At 40.1% G+C, this 18,188-nt stretch overlaps 1 protein-coding gene across 3 annotated transcripts in view; it reads left to right on the top strand.

The window, feature by feature from the left end:
* The first annotated feature begins 1,541 nt into the window (after positions 1–1,541).
* fra (neogenin protein frazzled) overlaps positions 1,542–18,188 on the top strand; it is a 40,526-nt gene continuing 23,879 nt past the window's right edge. For all 3 annotated transcript variants that reach the window (XM_017171544.3, XM_017171545.3, XM_017171543.3), the window contains exon 1: positions 1,542–2,302. In XM_017171544.3, the coding sequence (XP_017027033.1) occupies positions 2,194–2,302 (109 nt within the window). In that variant the 5' untranslated portion in view covers positions 1,542–2,193. The remainder of the gene's footprint in view (positions 2,303–18,188) is intronic.

Raw genomic sequence — 18,188 nt, 5'->3', positions numbered from 1 at the left:
TCAACTGTAATGGAAACCAAGGCTAGTTTAATTAATTATTAATTATTGTTAAAATATCACAATATGAAACCTAACAATTTCTTTAAAAGACTAAAACCAAGAACAATAAGATTCATTTAAAAGATATGCATTAAAATTCCCCCATAAACTATTTTATATAATTTTCTTAAAAGGCCAATAACCTTTTATGTATTTAAGCATTTTTTGTTTTAAAAATCCAATGCCTTGATTTATATATTTTGCCGCATACGAAATTAATTCGCTTAAGCGCCTTTTCATGTTGGCACCTAACGACTCTTTGAATGGGATCCACATGGGAGTCGAGTCCCATCCGTTTCCTCTTCTCCATCCCCTCCTTTGTGGCTTGTGGGCGTCGAAGTTGTTCCGTCTGTCGCTTCAACTTGAAACTAGCAAAGCAAATACAGATAGGGATGCAAATACAGGCAAGGCTGGCAGTCAGACAGCAACTCGAATTAATTAAAACTGAAAATTGCAGTTTGCCAGTGCGGGAACGCGTCTCAGTCACCCCTCCTCATTTGGGGCGTTGAGCTTTTTTAAAAACCTGCAATTAGCAGCGAGAATCTGTTGGGCCTGGTAATTTGATAAGTCCTCGAAACTTGACCCACTTTACGGGTATACGGATACGCTAATGAAGTCCATCTTCACCAGCTCCCCCATCTCCTGAAACAGATAAATGGGGGAGGGAGTCTCTTCCCGCCGTTTATTTTTACGACGCTTTCGCTCAGGCGCTGGCGTTTAATGTGAAATTTATCATTTCGCTGCCACGCCTCCCCCGACCCCATCCGACAAATTGTCGGCCTTGGACAGATTTTTTATTGCATTCACATTTCTCCCGGGCGTAAACCGATATTTTTTATTTTTCAGCTTTTAAAGTTGTGGGTCTCTTTTTTTAATGAACGTTCCTTTGGCATGCATATTTTTTCGAGGCACAACTTTTAACCACAACCTGTCTCGGCGGGGGTGGCAATCAGAAAAAATGCATTTCACGTGGGACTTCTCCTTTTTTATAATGGGAAAAGTTTGCAGAGTACAAGCGTCGATAAGGAACAAGTTTAGACGTATGCATTTCGTTGATAATCCAATTATAAAAGTCAAATTAGCTTATCAAAGAGTTATCCTTTTAAAACATATATTTCAAATTCCCGCGCTAACACTGCAATGGCTGACCATTTTTAAATATATCGATAGTAGCGATAGCAACATCGATTCTAGCTTAGTATATTTTGCTGCTGAAATTCACCCGTCAGTATGTCTTCGTATAAAATGCTAAATTACATAAAATGTATAGTTTTTATCTGATAACACAAATAATTAATATAAAACGCTGTTATTCGCCATAAAAACTAAATGTACAATTTATTTTTAATATAATAAATATTATTATTATTATAAAAATTAATATTTTCGTTGGTATATTTTTGGTATATTTTTGAAGGGCAGGACAAGCATAACTTATCGATAGTCATGCGGTCACACTGTCTCCAGGCCAGCGCGCTTTTTTCAGTCAAATTTTTCCCGTTGAACGCGCATGTTTGCGCCACCTTGTCACTCTAAACGCGATTTACAACCAGAAAATACCCCAAAATGTACAAATAAAACGATAAAAAACCAATCGGCAAACGAAAATAAAAAAACACCTCTCATTTAATACAGAAAACCATCGGGAGTTGTGATTTAACAAAATAACTGCAGCTGTGAGTCCCGACGCCAGGCGCAGGCTAGAGCGAGACAACGCTATCGTCCGTGTGTGTGCAATTTGTTGATAGTATTTCCTGTTGTTGTTGTAAAAAATGCGCCGCTTGCAGCCGAACAACAACAAAAAGAACTGAAACAGCAAAAAGAACGGCGTATGCCGGCAAAACAAGCGTAAACGTAAATTCGATTGATGAAAAAGGCGCAGAATAAGAAAAACAAGAAGCATGCACAAATCGCCAAAGAATACACAACAAAAGTGGAGTGAGCATTAGTCGCGTGCGTATGTATGTGTGCTGTGTTGTGTGCGCGTTAACTGCGTGAGTGTGAGTGCCAAGGAAGAGGAGCCACAAACATAAACGAAAAAAGTGGAAGGAAATCGAAAGCCAAGATGTTGTAAACAAAAACTTGGTAAATTCATATTACCTGCAAACGCCAACGACGGTTTCCAGTTCAATCAGCGCTTAAAATACACAGAAAATGGCCAGCGAGGGAAGAAACAATATCAGCAGTGGTTTCTATATGTGGAGCTGGGTAATCTTTGGACATCTGATACTTCAGCTGATTGGAAGCACAGTGGGAAGTCAAGGTAAGGAAGTAATCCATGAGATATTGGAGGTAATGGTAAATTTTTCGAAAATAACAGTGGTCATAAAAGTTACAGGATAAGGGTTAGGATCGGGTTTATATTTTAAACCATTCCTTGAATGTTTAATATGGGCTAGAATCTGTGAATTTTAGTTTGAAATCAGAAATGTATATATTAAAATTATGATTTTTAAGAAAAGCCTTAATGATATCACTTTATGTCGAGACTTGCGTCAAGGAACGCGACTATACCTAGTTGGGAATTCTAAGGATTGCATTTACCAATGCTAAATTGAATAATTAATTTACAAAGTATTTTTACTTTGGAAAACAGCAATTTTTCTTTAGTAAAAAATAACAACAATATTCAGAAAAAAGAATATAATTTTTAAATACAATTTTATTTTACTACGTACAGGTTTCTAGTAAAACTTATATAATATTTCGTTGGGTAATTTTAGTTTTCAGTGGCTTATCTTGAGGCTCCTTTGACTGTTGCAAAGTATCAATCCATAAAGTTGTGTCCATATCCTGTAATTATCTCTAGAGTAGACCTCTTTTTATACAAGCTATACTTGACTAAAAACCCACCAATATCGCTAGTACAGTTATGGCGACCCGATGTCTGGTCGACGTGCCACAGACCAGGTATATTTGCGCCAAAAAACACTCACAATTTGGAACGCTTATGTCAACTGCAGCTGATAAGCACACAGTCATACGAGTATTTCGCACCTTGCCTTTCATTTTGGCTCTCGTAAAATTGACGTAAATTCGCAAAACCCTTTCCAGGTCGAGCAGCCCCACATGTGACAATCATTCTGGGTAATTCACCGTAATTAGCCGCCATCATATCAACTGCAGATAAGAGCCGGAAAGCAAGAAGATTGCCAAACGGTTATCTCCTCGATAGTGCCTCGAATTTCGAACATTACTAATGAGCTTCGCTTGAAACGAGATAAACAAGGCACTGCACAACAAGAATTTGAGACTAGCCAACAACATTTCCAATAAATGATCTCGGAGTGAGCCAAAACAAACACCAACTGTGACACCCGTATTCTGTGAAACCAGCAAAATATGTATTTGAGATATTAGGAGAGGCCAGACAAAATGGTGGCCGTAAAAGCCATTATCATTAGGGCATTCTCTCGACCAACAAGTGTTCTTAAGGCATCAGGTAAGGGCAGGTAGAGCAAATGCAAGTAAAATTCAATTAGGACTCAGGATCAGCCACAGTTCCAGGTCAAATTTAGGGTTCCCCATAAATAGAGATTATAAAAGATCGTTAGGCAGCTGCACAATACATCAACTGATTGATTTGGACGGAAACTAAGCCGGGGTTGGTTTAAGGGCTTATCATATTTCAATTTCGCCTTTTTTCGATTCTAAAGAGTAAACATAATCGCAGGAAATGAGGGAGGGAAACTGAGAATCACCACAAAAAGCGCAAATAATGCAAACAAATTAAATGTCCTTCGTTCGAGCCAAGGAAAATAAACCAACCCCCAAAAGCGAAGTTTTTTTTTGTCGAGGGGGAGACAACGCCTTATCAGCTATGGAATTTATCAATGCCAGCTCTCCGCAGGAAAGCCCCCCAAAAAAAGTTGGGTGTAAAATATGGTGGGCATGTCATATGCAAATGGAATGAAAAATCTTTCAACAAATTTTGGGTCATGGCATGTCATAAGTCGCAGGACTTTGCGCCAGATTTAATTAAAAGCATTCCCTTGCCTAAACTCAAGCTTTATGTGACCTGGCTGTAATTAAAAATACTTTTACGTACATGGGTGTAACCAGGAGACAAAAAAGCAGGTGACAACAATAGGTTACGGTGGTCTCTCGACCACTAAATACCTATTAATTATACTTAATTTCGTGGCAGTGAAAGTCAAATTACTTTAAGAGAAACAAAGGAAACTTTTAACCACTTTTCAATAAGTATTTTACCTTGAGTTCTAAAACTTTTCAAGTCCTTTGTAATGAATGAATGAATACTCTTATTCCTAAGGTAATTTTCTTTTAAAGTTTCTAAAAACATACCCAACTATACTGTAAAACTGCCGTGTAAAAACTCACGTGCAAGAGGTCCTGTTCTCATTTTCGTGTTTATTTGCTGGTGTTCTTTGTTTTCACTTTTCTGGCCATAATTCCTTGCTCGCTTTTAGCTTGGGAACTGTGGCAATTGTATGTTGTTCCGTGTCCTGGGCGAGCCACTCTTCCGGGGGTTTCCCTGGCTTTTCCCCGTGGTCATATACATATAGCATATTTAGCCGCATTACGTGATACCATATATGAGTGACATGTTATTCTAATTTCGCACCCCTTTTCTTCATTTTCCTTGCCACACATTTTTTTCCCGCTTTTCCAGCGAGGGTGCGCTTGTCAAAATAAACATTTCCATATGGTGGCCATAGCCTCTGGCGATGTGTCGCAATGAGCCACAGAAAAAAGGAGTCTCGGGGAGAGAGAGTTTAGAAGAGGGTCTCAGAATGAGGTCACTTCTTTGCCGCTGAATGCAGACTAATTACGGACCGATGCAAAGTCTCTCAATTGTGTTCCGAGCTCAGGCGACACTTTGAAGTGTTGACAAAGCAGCGGAAATTGTTCGTCTTTCGAGGGAGTCTTGTTCCCGTAGGGAATACAATATATATTTAGACCAAAGAACAGCTTAAAGGACTCTCACTTATAGGTGTGAGGAGGGGTCTTAAGCGGGTTTCTTGGGTTTCTCGTTTCCTATTTTTACAAATTTGCATTGTTCAGAGGCGTCAGACAATGCCAGCTTTTGTCCCTTGTAAGTTGCACAAATAAAGTTTTTGTAAGTGAAGTGTGGTTAAACAAAAGTTTGTCTTGTTATTTAATTAAAACAAAATTGTGTTATATTTTAATTCTCACAAGGCACCAAACAGCAGAGGCAGACAGTCAGCAAGTGTAGATGTTGCATGTGCATATATATATTTTTGGGAGAAACTCATGTTGCGGGAATTTTTATGGAAAACAGCAGGAGGAACCACCGAACTCGACACCAAATACCAAAAGTATTGCAAGCTCAGCAGCAGTAATGCATTGAGAAAAATAATAAAACAAATATATACTTCTTACATTTGAGGGTAATACCAAAGAATAGTTAAAAACCTTAGTTATATCTAACAAATTAAAAGATCTCATCAAGTACAGTTAAATTGCAACTGCTTTGTAATTTCATTAATGTTATTTTGTCCCTGCTTTTATTCTCTGTGTATTTGCTGCTGCGTTGGCAGAATGCAATTTCGTTTACAGCTTCGAACCCGAACCTTTCTGCCTTCCACCTTCCTCCGATTCGACATGACAACATGAATAATTCACTTGAACCCGCCACAAGAACACAGAACAGAAACAACAACCAACCGAAGTTGATTCTGCAACCCAAAATGCTCAAAGTTCAATGCACGCAACAGCAGCCACAAAATCCAGATTCTGACCAAAGCTCCCAAAAATGGAGAAGGGACTCTGCTGGATTTTGAGGGAGATATTCGGAAAGAATCAGGGTGAAGGAGAGCTGATCTCAAGGCGGTTACACAGGAAATGTATCTGGCCAGAAGTGTATCTTGTTTTCGCATTTATGTATGTACTTTTTGTGGGGGCGTAGTAGTCTTCCTAGGGATTAGGTCCAATTTGCATAGGTGCGTGGGTTGATCCGTAGATGGCGGACTCACATTTCACCGAAGGACACGGAATAGTTTCTCAACCCACAACCAAAACCGATCTGTGCCAGTACTTAACTTGTTCCCCGGTCCTGAGTGGCTTAAAGTGCCGTTAAAACAAGCCAGCCTGCCTGCCATCAAGCCGGGGCTCCGCAAATCTCACACCTCTGGCGGGGCTGCTTCTCCATTTCCCATCCAACCCATTCCCATTTCCAACTCCATCTCAACACCGGGGCTATAAAATATCAGAAATTATCTGCCTCCACGCCTCGAATCGCACTTAATCACCTCCAGAAGATGCGAGCGTAGAGTGAGTAAGGCGAAAAAATCAGAGAAACGAGCGAAACGGAAGTCGGCAACAGTTTTTTAAATGCAGTCATTTAGCCAAAGTGCTGGTCAGGCCCGGCAACTCTAGGCCCCAAGATCTTTTTCTGGCCACGCCCTGCTAAAAGAACTCAATTTTACCAGATTTTCCATACCCTTTCGAAGGTCTTTTCAGATCTTTTGGGAAGTCTGTAATGCAGCTTCGTTTAAAAACTGAAACTTTTGAGTTTTGTCAGAGTTGGAATACTTTTTGGGAAGACTAAGTATATAAAGTAATGACAGAATAACCTTAATATCACTGTTTTAACTTAGAAGGAAAGTATTTTGCTGACTTTATAAACAAGTTCCATATACAACCGATCGATTGGAGGGTGTTTAAACTTTGGCTTGTTGTTTTCACTCAAAATCTTTCTGGGAGCGGGGTAAACGAGCTTCGGTAATTATTTTGTGCCCAGTGGAGCGAGCGATAAGACAAGCTAGCGCAAAGTAAACAAAGTTTTTGCATTGTTTTTATTTTTTTTTTATTTAGCTCTCTGCATCCTCTTGGCGTCTTCTGCGCTCGTCCACACCACTTCTCCTCTTGTTCTTTTTGCATTTTCTGGTTTCAGGTTTCGCGTGCCCATGGGCTACATTAATTGAAAAAAGTCGCTCGCTTTGGTTGTTGTTCGGCAAGCAAATGAAGTTGGTCTTGGCTTTGGAAGTTACTTGACTGCTCTTGCCCCTCCTCCGTCTCTGAAACCTCATCTTGGCGGCCCCACCACACCGCTGGCTTATCGGTCAACAAAATGCAGTCGCTGGCCGGCGATAAACTGTGGCCATGCGACTGCCTTAAAGTAGATCGATCGGTTGATTGGCGACGGAAAAGCGCCCGCCTCATCTCCAACTCACTCCCCTATTGTCTCGCCGTTTTTCACTTGGGAAAACTTTGTTGATTAGAAAACTATTTAATACGCTTTAAAGTAAGTTAAAGAAAAGTTTAAAATAATCGTTTAGCCCTATTTGGAAAAATGTATAATAATTTCTTTGATAAAACTTATAAGTAATAATTTTAAAAGGTATCAATAAAATATTGAAAACCTCTCTTCAGATCTTATTTTTGCTGTGCAATTATCTGGTCAGCTAATCTATGGCCTGCAATTGCCGCAGAAAAATAGAACATGAAAAACGAGCAGCGACAATGGCGACGACAATGTCTGAGTAAGATCGGCGGAAGCCACGAGTTCGGGGCGGGGGAAATCGGAGGGGCCCAGCCAAAAGTAATTTGTTACAACAGCCACACGACCGCGACGCAGACGCTGTGCTTTGTTCCGACCCAACTATCCAGCTATCCAATCGGATCCGAATCGATCCTATCCGCTCCGATCCAAGCGCCAAGACTCTTGACTCCAGCCGAATGAGCAGCCGCCGCTGCTATTATTTTATTATTATCTACAAAATGCACGTACTTTATACCACTTACGAGTCTGCAGCCAGCCACCAGTAGTCGTCGACGTTCGACGTTTAACGTTCAACGTCGTTGTCGAAGTCAAAGTCGTGGTTTGCAGTTTTCAGTTTTTGGTGGGGGAGAATGGCACAGTGGGTTAGATTCGGACTTTGGAATTGGTGGTCAGGAGATTCCCTCTTTGTGTTGTCTAAGCCATGTGTGATTTCTGTGAATTTGTATTTGATTTGGACAGTTACTGTTGATTTTATGAGATCACCACTAATTCGCACTTTATGAAGATTTAAAATTCAGGGAAAGCTAGGGTTTTTTTTCTGCTATTTAAATTATAGACTCATTTTTAAGTATAAATCCTCCTCCTTATATTATTACTAATATAGGAAAAAGGATAGATCAAGATCTCGCCTTGACGAAGTTTCTTTTTTATGGAATTGCAGAAATCCAACATCAATAACAATGGTCCTTCGAGCCAGATCACTGGTTTTGCTATTACTGTTAAAATCCCTTAACATCGACTGCATTATTCACGTTAGTTACAAGATATGCCAAACCTTAACTGCCTTCGTACCACTATGCCAACTTTAAACCACAAACCGCTTTGGCCTTTGCTATTGCCAGCTGTGTGTGATCTTATCTGAAGCGTTGTCCGCGTTCGCGCAACTTAAGTAGGTACTAAGTGCTGCATATATCATAGATGCCCAAGCCCAAGTCCAAGACCATTCCCATTACCAATCCGATTTTCATTTCCCTTGCCCCGCCCGGCCTGCATTCCCTCCGAGATGTTGAACCCAAAGACCGGACTTTTTGTTCTTCTCGGGACTCTGTGGATTAGATGTGGTGTGCAGTTGTGTGCGGCTTATGACGTGCCATGACCATGTGTGGACTCGCCTGATTAATGGCAATTATCCGCCGCACATTTCCACATTCTGCCGCAGCCGGGTGGCGTCTCCTTGAATTGAGCTGTCAATGGGGCTGAGTGGAGCGGAAAATCGGAAAGCGGCACCACCAACATCTGCCATAAAATCCTGTAAAATGCAACCAGCCAGCCAGCGATGTTTTCAACGCGTTTGGCCATTAGGTAAGCGACTTTATGAAGGAACACTTGACAGGCGAGTGGTTCTTAAGACCGCGAACTCCAACAAACCAGCTAACAGTAGTTATCTCGTCGGCTTTTAAGATTTAGCATCAAAAGTGGCAAAACACTTGACTTGCCCAAAGTTGTGGTGCAGGAAGAAGCAGTCGTGTTTTCTCAGACACTGTTTTCGTTTTCTCCTCGGTGGTTTTCTAAATTTAGGTCTAGTTTTCTGAGAGGTAAATATCCTTGAGTCGAGGAGGTGGTGGCTGCCATTGTCTGCTCTCGGCTTTTGTTCTCCAGAATCGCAGACAATGGCAGATGCAAATATGCAAATCTCGTAATGAGGTGGTAAAGTACAAGTTCTGTGTGTGTCTCCCCTATCTCCATAGCCCGGTTCCCTCTCATTCTACACAATCGGAGCTCTTGAAGAGTCTCAGGTACAGCTGTGGTCACAACAATAGCGCTAATGATGAGTACCACGGAATGTGTTTTACTTATTTCTCTAATTAAATATATTTTAAAAGCGATTTTATGAGTTTAAAGTGTAATAACAATTTTACTTTGTGTACAATCTTATTTAAATTAACTTTTCCTTGTCAAGTAGGTTTAGAATTGATGCTGATCATCAGCAAAATGAATACTGATGAGGTTTGTGGGCTAGAAACAATTTTATACTAGAAACCTGCTTGCTTTCTGTAGATTAAATCATTCAACTAGAGCTTGAGATTAGCTAAAATTTTAAAATTTCTTAATTCAAAAATTCAATTAAATTCCTAATACCATTATGTCGACCCCAACTGTATAATCTGCCTGCTGGCAATGACACAAATTGCTTTTGTCTGCTCACAATTTGCATTCACCCGAGTAGTTCCGCAGTTTCAGGGTGGATGATGGAGGATGACGGCACCTACACCTACTCCTAATTGAATGTCGAGCATAAAATTATGTCAGTCGACTGCAGGAGGGGCCTCTTCACTGCATCAACCATGATGATGGGCTTGATAATGACGATAATGCTGATGATAGTTAGGGCAAAGTATGTGGGCGCGCTCGGATCACTTTACAACTAGAAAATTAGAAAACCAACAGAGAATAGGAGGCTGTCAGTGCGCCGGCATTTATCTAATTAAGTTGTCTGTCGGCCCGTCCAAGGGGGAAGCTCTTGAAGTACCCACAATATGATGCTTCCATAAAGTTATTCTCGCAAACTTGAGCGATACTTAACCCGCTCATGACTGCTACTTGCATATATGTACATATATAGTTTGGCCTCTAAGCTGATTTTACTTTCTTTCGACAAATGAGCTTTTGTGTTGCCGGCGACACTTTGGCTGATGTTTGTAAATTTCACACGACAAGCGGGGAAGTTGGCGCCAGGTAACGCTAACGCTAACGCTGACAATATAAAGAGACCAACTTTTTCGCCGACTCGACCCGACAAGCGTGAAATTGCAGGGCAAAAAAAAAAATGGAGAAAAAAGGAAAGGGATGAGGGACCCGGACCCGCACTTGAACTTTTCTGCCGAGTGTTTGACATGACAACAGCAAAGTAGATAAATGCACGTCGGTGTGAGCAGAAGGAGAAGAAGCTGGGAAACCAACCACAGCACCAAGGAGAACAGGCTGAATTCCGAAGCTCGCGGGACAAATGGGCAAGCCAAGAGTCGGAAGTCACGTAGACGGGAATTGAGAGGGAAGTGCCGTGTGCTGTGCGCTGTGCGGCGGAGCAGCTAGATGGAAAGCATGTGGAGCTGCCAAAACGTGATTGATGAGACGAGATCTGAAAAAGAATAACCAGACGAAGGAATAAAGCAGCAATGAGGATTACAGCGAAACGATTTTCAAATACCTCGTGAAATGGGAAGTAAATTTAACATTTATGTGTCAACAAAAATGAAGTTATAAAGGTTAGAATAAACGCTTTCTAATTAAACAGGCTTTATTTATTAAATAATTTTAAATTAAAAAAAGACTACATTTTATAAGAAATATTTAAAATGAAACGGATAGTTTTCAAGTGGATTTATTAGACTGTTAGGGCTGTAAAGCTCATTCTACGGGGAATCTCTGATAACAAACCTAGATTCCAAGTACCAAACAGGATTTATATTTTGAAACTACATTTAAGTTTTATTCAATTTATACAGCGTGCTCAGTTTTTCGCCTTTCGACGTTAAATTAAATTACTTAGCTTCTTGAAACTTCCTTGAAAGACCTGCCTAACGGAAGTCGTCTTCCTTTTCGCCCTTGAGACCAACATATCCTCTCTTCTATCAAATAAAAAAAAACAGAAAACACAGTACTTAGTCACGAGAACATCCGCATCAAATACATTTAATTATGCCTTGCGAGAACGTTCAACGTCAATCAGCGGAGCTCTGTTTATTTTTCATGCAAACACCGTCGTTGTCGCTAGAGACACATATGCAAATTGTTAGGGCTTCTTCTCTAAACACCATTCCCATTTACCATTTACCATTCCTATATTTTTCGGTAGCCAACGAATGCATGAAAATGTATGTACATGCAATTATTGATGTCAATCAAATCATTTATAAGTAAGGAGATCGGGATCGGTCACGCTCCCGCAGACGAGGAATGAATTTCAATTTAACCCAAGAAGAGAACGAACCATCATCATCATCATCATCATCGTGACTTGTTTACACGCACAAATATTTTGTCCAAATCTTTCTCAGCCACCTTGAGTCTCCGGCATTAGTCGTGTGTAAATATTTTCCCACAAATATTTTGCTTGACACCCCCCAAGTCCCATGTGTGTGTGCCATCTCTTTTTAGGTTTAAGTTTGGGGTACAGGGTTCTGGCTTCTCGGAGGACATTGATTCGCTTGCAAATATTTACCGCATTATCATATCTAAATATGATTGTAACTGATTCGTAAACCAATATATTTACGATATACAACTGGCAATTTAGCGAGGCCCCAAAAACCCATCGAACTGCGACGTAAGTCACCATTAAGCAAGAAATAAACAAAGCTTCGGGCCCGAAGGGGGAACTGCAATCGAAAAATAAACGAAAATCCACTTAATTGCACTGCGGCAAGATGGAGTGGAGGCATGGGTTCCCTTATTCTCCAAGGGGCACCCGGGGGGGGGTTCAATAAACCCCGAGTTGTTTGCCTTATTGATTGCCTTATCACCGACTTGCGGCTCGGAATCGGATCGTTGCGCCCGATTTTCCATTTATCAGCTCTCGTAGTATGTGGCAAGCGGGAGAAACCGCAGACGTCGTCGATCTATAGATAACTTTTTTCGGGGGTCAACTCCGGAATCGAACTCGACCTGCCTGCTGCCTGACTGCGTGTGCTGTCATAAATAAATATGTACGTACATGGTGCGTTTGTGTCGAGCATGAAAAATTTATTGTTGGCAACGCCAGCGAGCTGAAGCGAGTGTTTTTATTTTATTTTCTTATTTTCCATCTATAAAGCCAAAGCAGACCGACAGACCGAAAGACAGACAAGCACACAATCCAGACAATCGTATCAGCATTTACCAATTGGATATGCAATGCATCCCAGAAACGCTTTCTATTTATGAAAGTTGCCAGTTGGCCACGGCCAAATTGGTTTTGTGGCCAGCAGCAGCAGCAGCGACAGCCCCAACAGCTCTGGGTTATAAGTTCAACTGTTCTCCGTTGCTTAATTTATAAACGAGATAACGATTTCCCTCTGTGACGGACTCAGACCTACCATTCGATTTTAATTAAGTCATGGGGTTTTGTTTTTATGGACCAAATAATGCAATTTGCGGTTGTACTCCAAAAGTTATGACCAGTGATGGTCAGTATGTACCTTATTACCAATGTCTGTTGGCCTTGATTTTACTTGATTGTACTTTGAAAATTAAGGAAATTAATATTTAAATTCATTAACAAGTTTCTTGAGTTTTTCCTGATATTATTAAGAATAGGAGGGTATGTTGTATATTATTAAAATTTAAAATTAAAATTTTACCACACAAAAAGAGAATTATTTTTTAAATCAAATCAATTACAAGTTTCTTAAGGCTGTTTTGTTATTATCAATATTTTTTAGAGTAGGTTATTTTATATAAATTATACCATTTACCCTTTCTACTTCTCTTTTCTCATCTCTAACTGCTGGTCATAAAATAGAAATGAAGTTCAAATGGCTCTGGCAAAATGCATGAGCATTCATATCTTATAGCTTAATGCCCCGGGATCTCCGGAAATGGTGTAAGGGATTTGATGACACAATGGCCACATACACTTGTCCAAACACATTCATTGATTTACCCACCGGCACTCGACCTGTTTTACCACCCGTTCGTTCTCTGTGGCAGACGGACTGGCCGCATATTTGCATATGAGTTGCCAAAACATTCATGGCTCTCTGGCCGGGAGGGATTTTTGGCTATCTAATGCGGTCACTCCATGCAGCTCCACTCCAACGTGGGCAGAGTGTGGCCCATGGCTCTGGTTGTCGTCCAGTCTTGCAACAGAATCCAGGCTAGAGCAGCGCGTGTGGGCGCCAATTGCTGCCGGGCCATAAAACCCAATCCGAGCGAGCGAATGGACCGACCGGCTCTGGAAAATTAAATGCGAAATTGTAAAATGTATCTTTCTCTCTGGCCGGAGTGCAATGAGCTGCCACTTGAACTTAACCCGATGAAGAACCCAAACTGAATCTCCAAGTAGAATGGGTTGCGGTGAGGGGGTGCTAGGGCAGGAGAGGGCGTGTGCACAGACACATAATTCATACATTCGAGGCATTTATCGATTTTTCCACCCTCACCCTCACCCTCCTCCTGCTGTCTCCTTCGACGGCCTGTGCTCAGCTGTTGGCTGTTAGTTGGTGCTGTTGCCCCAGTCCACCATCCCTCTTAACGCACAATATTTTTTCGATTTTGCAACAGACGCTTGCCACACAGTCAATCCTCCCTCACTTGGGCACCCTACCCACACTCTCATCCCCGCAGCCTCATCCTCATCCGCATTCACATCCCCCAACCCTCAGAGCTCGAGCTGTGAGCATCGTCATCGTCATCTAACGCGGCTCTCAACAGCTTCACTTTATTATATATATTCCATAGTGTATTTCGTGCACCGGGGAAAAATCTTGGAAAATTTAAAACATGTGGGAAAGGGAATTTATGAAATTGAGATGAGTTAAGATCTTTCAGCTGTAATCTATTACAGGATGAAGACAGAAGAAGGTTGAACAAATATATCTTAATTTAAAATATTAATATTAAAGCTAATCCTTATAGATAGATCCCAAGTTTCTAATATTTTTCCTTCAAACTTTCGTATATTATACATCAAATGTAGGTATATAATTTTTAGTTTGAAACTACCTTAATATTCCGTTTTAAAATTCCCAATTTCTTTAGATAATTTTCCCCCAGTGCAAGTGGTTGTCGCTGGCGCTGTTGTTTGCTTGACTCTCTGCGGTTGCCCAACGCAGAAATGTTGTTTTGACGGGGCCAAGCGTCGAGACATTGGGAGAAGTGGCAGAGGGCCTCTGAGGGATGTGTGTGTGTGTGGTGGGGTTTTTCGAGAGCTAAAATAAAATGCCATAAAACTCAGAAACGGGAACCCGGGACAGAAGTCAAATGGCAAATGCTTTCAGTTTTTTCCTGCTCATCCTTCCGCTGATGATTCATAATGGGAGAACTATTCGCTCTGTGGGAGTTTGCACGAATACAAAATATATTTAAATACGGACATTTAAGCCGTTAACCCTGATTTAACTGCTTTGATTCGTACAATTATCATGTTGTCATAAATAGTCAACTTATCTAGTCTGTTTTGTACACCTTTATGGCCACCTGATTTGTACTTAACAACCAGCAGTCAAGAGTAATGTGTTTTCCCCCCTTTTATTTTGCTTTAGGGTCGACCCTTGCCATAAATAATAATGCATGTCAAAGTCAGATGATTTACGCTGCTTTGATGGCATTTTTCATTTTCATAATTTGTTGCCAGCTGAAGCGGACAAAATTCTGGCTCTGTCTTATGAAATCTACCCTTTCCCGCCCCCTTTTTGGGTGGGCGTAAAAAATAAAAAAGAGAAGAAATTATTTGTGAAAACTTTTATGGCCTTAAAATGAAGTTAGCAGCTGAAAAGTGTGTGTCTGCTGGGAGGAAGGTGTGAACGCATTCAGTTTGAATAATGGGCTGCTTATAACTTTTGCTTTATTCGACGAAACTACAGAACTCATTATTCATTAATTGGTTTTCTCCTCTCCCCATTTCTCGTTCGCAGGTGAGTGCACACAAAAAGCATCAACATTAAGTTTGATAATGGGTAAATTATGATGATCAATGAGCCCGGGATACTTTAACGTTAGTTTTTAAATTGGGAAATTTTTTATTGAAAAAGAAATTTTTGTCTTGGAAGAAAATGTGTGTCAGAGCTTCTATGATATTTTCGGTTTTAATAGCTTTTCACCCAAAAAATTCTCTGAATTCTTTCACTTTAATAAAAGGGAATATAAAAAAAAATACATAAAATCCCATGAAAATCATTTGAAATTACATATGGCAAAACGATAAATAACAAAACGTTGGCCGCATACTCATATCCAATTCCATTTTCATCAAATATAAATCAACCGAATGACACTCTATGCAAACAGAATTTATTTTCCCAAAAAAGAGTCCCTCCCATGGCCATAGAATTTATGCAAATTCCACTCCATGGTTAGCCAAGCTTTTTAGACTGTTTTCCCTGCTAATGCGCCACTAAGTATGCACTTGTTATTCGTCATTATCCCAACCGATAAAATTATGCGACGCATAAATCGACGTCAAGAGCAATTAACACTTTCTGAAATTGACATAAATTTGATCAAATCGAAAATAAAAACCCGTTTCTGGCCAACACACACTCCACACAACATTTTGCGAATGTTTTCTGATAAGTTTCGTTATTATTGTTGTACACATGCATACTGCGAATATATTTATGAAAAATTCAATTAACAGCCTAAACGTGGGCAGGCGCCAGTCGCCTAAGCCATGCGTGGGATGCAACTGCAAAATGCCACTGCAAGATGCAAAATATATAAAATGCAACTGCAACTGCGGCATTTTCCAGCTGCCGCTGCCCCAGACGAGTTGCATAATCCCCCCTCCCAGCCGGACTAAACCCACTTGGACTGATATGCCACAGAAAAAAAATCACAACTATGATTATGATGGCAACTCGGGTTTCCCTCTCTTTTGCAGAGCAAACTTTCAGTTTCCAGTTATCAGTGTTAGCCCAGCTTCTTGAAGTAAAATTTACTCAGATCCAGGCTTTAGAAACTTGAAAGCAATTTAGAATTTTGTTTGCAAACTATTAAATCAAATAAATCTTTGATGGGGAAACAGCAATAGCATGAGGCTTCAGATTTAATTTAAAGTTTGCCAAATTTAAAATCTTAGTTTAGAATTAGGAAACGAATCTTTCAAAATGTTTTTAATTCCCAAAAATTATATTTATGATACTTTGATTGCTTATATAAATTATGCAAAGCGTTTCATCAAATTAGAGCTGTCAACTTTGCTGCCACAAGATAAATTGAAATGGTCCCAAACTTTTTCACTTAAAGCTGGCTCTGAGGAGATATCCAAACAAACAGCTGACTGACTGTTGTGACTCAGACGACAGCAAATAAATTCAATGCCAGACGCAGCGCATCCCTCACTTTACATATACATACCTCAACAGAAAGCAATTTGAATCCCAGACCACGTACTTGGCACGTTGTTCCTGCCGGCTTCCTTTATTTCCACCAACTTAAGTTGCCAATATTAAACGCTTCGATGGATTTTATGGAGCATAAACAGGAAATTTGAAGAAGAATGTCCAATTTGCCATGGCCAAAAGCGAAACAAAGAGCTACCAAAGAGTAGACCGAAAGAAGAAGTTGAGAAAAGGGCGAGAAAGGAAAAGAAAAGTCCATCCCATTGGCATTGGCATTTTCTTTTGTCACTTGCAGGAAACTCTCCATGGCAAATTGGCATTAGGAAAATCGAATATATATATAGCAGAAGGCGCAGAACTGTTGAAATGACTGCCTGCTTCCCTTCCTCGGATTTCCAGCTGTTGTATTTTCCCTTTTCGTCGTCATTATTGTGTCTGTGTGCGGTCGCTGCAGAAACCATAAAACATTAATTTCAATTGGAACTGCTGCTCAAGGAAGGATGGAATGGGATAGGATAGTTTGCTGACCCACACACACACGGAAACCGAGAGCCAAATGAACTAAACGTTCATTTACAGCTACGGTCGAAATAATAGCCCCTTGAGACACACTTTGCATTATGATGATCTGAATGATCAGTTGGGGATTTGAAACCTGTTAGATAAGTCGTTGCAGAGGATATTTATTTCATTGTTGGGTATATTTTAGGAGGTTTTATGTATATGAATCCTTTGTTATTCTAATTTTTTAAAAAAATATATTAAAAGATAATTTGATAGAACAGAAATATCTTAAAAACTATTGTACTTAAAGATTTCCATTTATTACAAACTCTAACAAGTGGATCAAACAAGTAATCGAGCCCTAATTGAGACTATATAGCAGATCAAGTTTTAGTATAGTGCTAAATAAAATAATATATTTCAAAATTAATTTTCAACCATAAAGTTGGATGGTCCTAAAAGAAAAATCTTCAAAACTATCCCCAAAGAACTATTGGAACTTTTACCAGCTCTAATTGATACTCTTTAGCAAAACAAGTTTTCGTGTCATCCTAAATCTAAATAATATATTTTAGGAGTTAAATTTTATAATAATTGTTTCCTGAAACCCCATTTTTCTCCACAACTGCTAAACTATCGCATCTTTCCCAGCTCTCATAAGGACTCTCCTACCGTTCTATTATGTTAACCTCAACTGTGGATAAACGAGCGGGCGGACATAATATGAAATTAATTTGTTAGGCAACCAGAGACGGCAAAAATGGTAACCAAAAGAAACAACAAACACGTAAACACTCTGGTTGGGAAAAGTTGCAGACCGCAGCAGCTGTTCAAAGAAAACAAAAACAGCAACAAAAGCAACAATGACGGCGATGAGAGGGCGCAGCATATGTTAATTAAAGAAGTGCTCATTTCCCCCAACTCGATTCAACTTTCACATTGCATTTTTGGCCCTAATCAAAGCCACAAACAATGATTTAACAGAAACCCCAACACTTTTTTCCATATCCATTTCGATTCGTGACACTGCCATACTCGCAATGTGTCAAAATCTGTCAGCGGCACTTAACCTGCACATAAGTCAGTGTCAGACATTAATTTTAAATTTTCGGGCTATTTTGGGATAGTGAAGTAGTGCTTCCGACACCGACACAGACACCTCTAGCAACAGCTGCTTCCAC

The sequence above is a fragment of the Drosophila kikkawai genome, chromosome 2R (assembly GCF_030179895.1).
Source record: "Drosophila kikkawai strain 14028-0561.14 chromosome 2R, DkikHiC1v2, whole genome shotgun sequence".
Lineage (NCBI taxonomy): Eukaryota > Metazoa > Arthropoda > Insecta > Diptera > Drosophilidae > Drosophila > Drosophila kikkawai.
The sequence above is the reverse complement of the archived record's forward strand: the minus strand, read 5'-3'. Positions and strand labels throughout refer to the sequence as shown.